We start from the raw sequence: 3,401 nt of genomic DNA on the forward strand, positions 1-3,401 counted from the left end.
ACTTTCTCTCTCTCGCTCAACTTTCTCTCTTTTTATCTCCTTCCCCATCTCATCTCTATGGTTAGGCTGAACTTTCTCATTCATTGAACTTCCTTCTTCAGCAAACAACCTCCCTTGTCAACTTTGATGCACCCGCGGGTGATTGCTGAAGGTCACCGAAATCATGGAGGCTGCTCGTTAAAAAGAAAGGAAAAAAAAGAAGGCCAAGAGATTTATGGTTTTTTAGAGTAAATTAGCGATGTCAGCAAAAATCTAGAAAACGTAGATTTTAAAAATGGTGACGTGGGAGAACTCAGTCCAATTTCCCATATGGCCTTGAGAAAAGGATTATCGTTCCCAAAAACCCAGAGTCAAAGAGTCTTGAGACTTGACGATAGACCGTGGAAATCGTTCGTTGACAGAGGGAAAGTAAAAAAAAGCAAAATTTCCTTTTTCTTTTCTTCTTTTTCCTTTTTGGCGAAAGTGAGAGACTGTCAAAATTTAGAACAACAAAGCAAGTTTTAAATACACGCAAAAAATGTCCCTCAACCCTCGTTTGCTTCTCCTCTCTCAATTACTTCTCCTCTCCAGTCGCAAATTCTATCAATTATCACAGTTTTCTCCTTCCACTAGTGTGCGTTTCACTTTCCCAAGTCATAATTTCTTGTTTTTGTTCTGATTTTGATTAGTTCATGGCTATTTCTTCATGTTCTTGATCTCTTCGTTTTTTTTTTGTTTGTTTTCATTTTCCTTGTGACGAAGCAGGTTTTGAGCTTTGTTTTTCCACCCCAAGATCGGCTGAACAAACAGGTTAGTTGTCCCATAACAGGTTACTCTTTATTGACTGTTTTGAGTAAATTTTATGTTCATCTTTTTCAGGTGGGTTGATTTTTGGGCAATAGTGGGGATTGGGTTCTGATTTTCTTAGCTGATTTGTTTGTCTAAAATGTTTGTTTTCATTTTTTTTTTTGTTGGGATTTTCTCTGGATTCCTATTGTTTAGAGTTATGATGAACTAGTGTTTTCTTTCTGAAAAAGTCATTCTAGTTGGATATTAGAGCATGTTGTATTTGGTTTTGTTTACCCATTCACAGTTTATATTGTCTGATCTATTATTCGTTGGAGCTTGGATGTATGATTTAAACATGATTTCTACTTTTTGAAAACTTTCGAAATCTTAGCCAAATTTTGAAAATTGAAAAAAGTAGGGCCGGTTTGATAACTGTTTCGTTTCTAGTATTATGTTTTTGAAAATTTTATGCTTGATTTCCCCACAATTTCTTCGGTACGTTTTAACTTTTCTTAGAAACACATTTGAACTCTTAGTCAAATTTCAAAAACCAAAACAAGTTTGTGAAGACTACCATTTTAGTTTTCAATTTTTAGCTTAGATTTTGAAAATGTTTTTAAAAGTTAGATGCAAAATAAAGTAATACATTGGTGAAAGTAGTCAATCTTAATTTTGAAAAATAGAAAATCATAATGGTTATCAAACGGAGCCGTAGTTTTTAGAAACTTGGTTTTTGCTTTCAAGACTTGATTGAGTTTCAAACGTATCTTTAAGAAAGGTAAAAAATATACCTAAAAGATTGTTAGGTTACAAGCATTATTTTTTAAAACAGAGTACTAAAAATGAACAATGTGGCCTAAGTTGGCCTTTTAGAGTTTACCAAGAAACAAGATAAACTTCAAGCGGAAACTTGTTTCTTCTTCCTTTAAATTTATGGAAAGGATTGATGCCTATTTGCTCTCTCTAAAGTTTAAAGAGAAGTATGTTTCTATCACAGTTATGTGTGCAATTTATTTTCTACGTATTGCTAATCATCTATTGTGATGATGGTCATTAGGATTGGACTATTTTGCTGCTTTATGTTCTTATAATGGATATATGATTTCCTTTCTCTTTTAGGAGTGTTAGAATCCATATAAATGAACTAAATTTACCCAACTCATCAGCTTAAGTTTTTGGGTTGAGTGGTGGTTTGTTTATTTTTAAGATGGTATCAGAGCGAGATGTCATGTGTTTGAACCCTTGCGTTGTTGTTCCTCCCCCTTCATTATAATTTTCACTTGTTGGGTTGATGTGCTTTTCCAAGCCCACAAGTGAGGGGGAGTGTTAGAATCCATATAAATGAATTAAATTTACCCAATCCATCAGTTTAAACTTTTGGGTTGAGTGGTGGTTTGTTCATTTTTAAGGAGGTTCAAGAAGATGGAGTCTCATGACCAGATGGGATGCGAAACTCAGGAATGTCCCATGCCTTGCATAAACAACTGCGGCTTCTTTGGACGGGCATCGACGATGAACATGTGTTCTAAATGCTACAAGGATGCGCTGCTCAAGCAAGAACAGGAAAGACTTGCAGCTTCATCTATTGAGAACATTATGAATGGAAGTTCTAATGGCAACAGGAAGGGTCTCGTTGTCGCAGAATCGATTGATGTACAGGCTGGAGTAACCGAGACGAAGATAGTTTCGAGAGAATCATCCAGCATTTCTTCCTTGAACAAGAGCTGTGAAGTCAGCATGAAAGAGCATCCAAATCATTGCAGCACTTGCCGAAAGCGTGTTGGTCTGACTGGCTTCAATTGCACATGTGGAAGCCTGTTCTGTGCTGTTCATCGCTACTCCGACAAGCATAACTGTGATTTTGATTATCGCACTGCTGCCCGGGACGCCATTGCTAAGGAAAACCCTGTTGTCAAGGCTGAGAAGCTTGATAAGATCTAAAGTCGAGAAGCCTGCCCACCACTTCAATGCCTATGTGCTGAAAATACTTATTTTTATGCCTTGCATCTTCATCCAGGGAACTATATCACCAAAGTCACGTGATGGATGGACGTCGTAATTCGAACATCGTGGTCCTTGCTGACTGACCAAGATTCCTTTGATGGCTTCAGTGTGTGATTTCTTAATTGTGCCCGGATCGATCGAATTTATAAGTTTTCTTAGCAATGATATTCCACTCTCTATGCATTTCTTTATGCCATTGTTTTAAATGGTATCTGCTGCTTCTTTTATCACTTTTTCATTCAACATTACTTCTGCAGTCAGTAGTTTGGAGTAGTTCTATATCTATACCTTAGCAGCCATCCCGCCCGGCTCACTTTTGCTTTTTGTTCAGCTTGTTCACATTCGATCTGTGAGACTTTCATCAGAAGCTTATTGTAACTCAGAGTTTTTTGCGCTCGTTCGTTCAAGGACGCTTCGTCGGGGTAGATTATCAGCTGGGCCTGACAATTACTTCCTCCATGATGGGTAAGGTTTGATAGTTTTCAATCTAAGGAAAGGTTATTTGTGTTGCATGATGAAGATATTATTTGGTATGAAATATAATGCGGTTTATCTAGCCTCCATTTGATAATAATTTCGTTGTTAGCTTTCTGTTTTTAAGTTTTCAAATTGTGGGGTGAGAATGTTCT

The 3,401-nt window shown here is 36.9% G+C and overlaps 1 protein-coding gene across 2 annotated transcripts; it reads left to right on the forward strand.

The window, feature by feature from the left end:
- The first annotated feature begins 457 nt into the window (after window positions 1-457).
- On the forward strand, window positions 458-2,963 carry LOC111019580 (zinc finger A20 and AN1 domain-containing stress-associated protein 8). Of its 2 annotated transcripts, none has more exons than XM_022295979.2 (3): window positions 458-613; window positions 745-789; window positions 2,137-2,963. In XM_022295979.2, exon 3 carries the CDS (start codon window positions 2,191-2,193, stop codon window positions 2,707-2,709), a length of 519 nt encoding a protein of 172 aa, XP_022151671.1. In that variant the 5' UTR covers window positions 458-613; window positions 745-789; window positions 2,137-2,190; the 3' UTR covers window positions 2,710-2,963. The 2 variants fall into 2 exon arrangements, with proteins under 2 accessions (XP_022151671.1, XP_022151670.1); XM_022295978.2 differs by having other exon boundaries at window positions 459-613; window positions 2,178-2,963.
- The last annotated feature ends 438 nt before the right edge of the window (window positions 2,964-3,401 follow it).

This window comes from Momordica charantia, assembly GCF_013281855.1.
Source record: "Momordica charantia cultivar OHB3-1 chromosome 1 unlocalized genomic scaffold, Mcharantia_2.0 BLBB01000001.1, whole genome shotgun sequence".
NCBI lineage: Eukaryota > Viridiplantae > Streptophyta > Magnoliopsida > Cucurbitales > Cucurbitaceae > Momordica > Momordica charantia.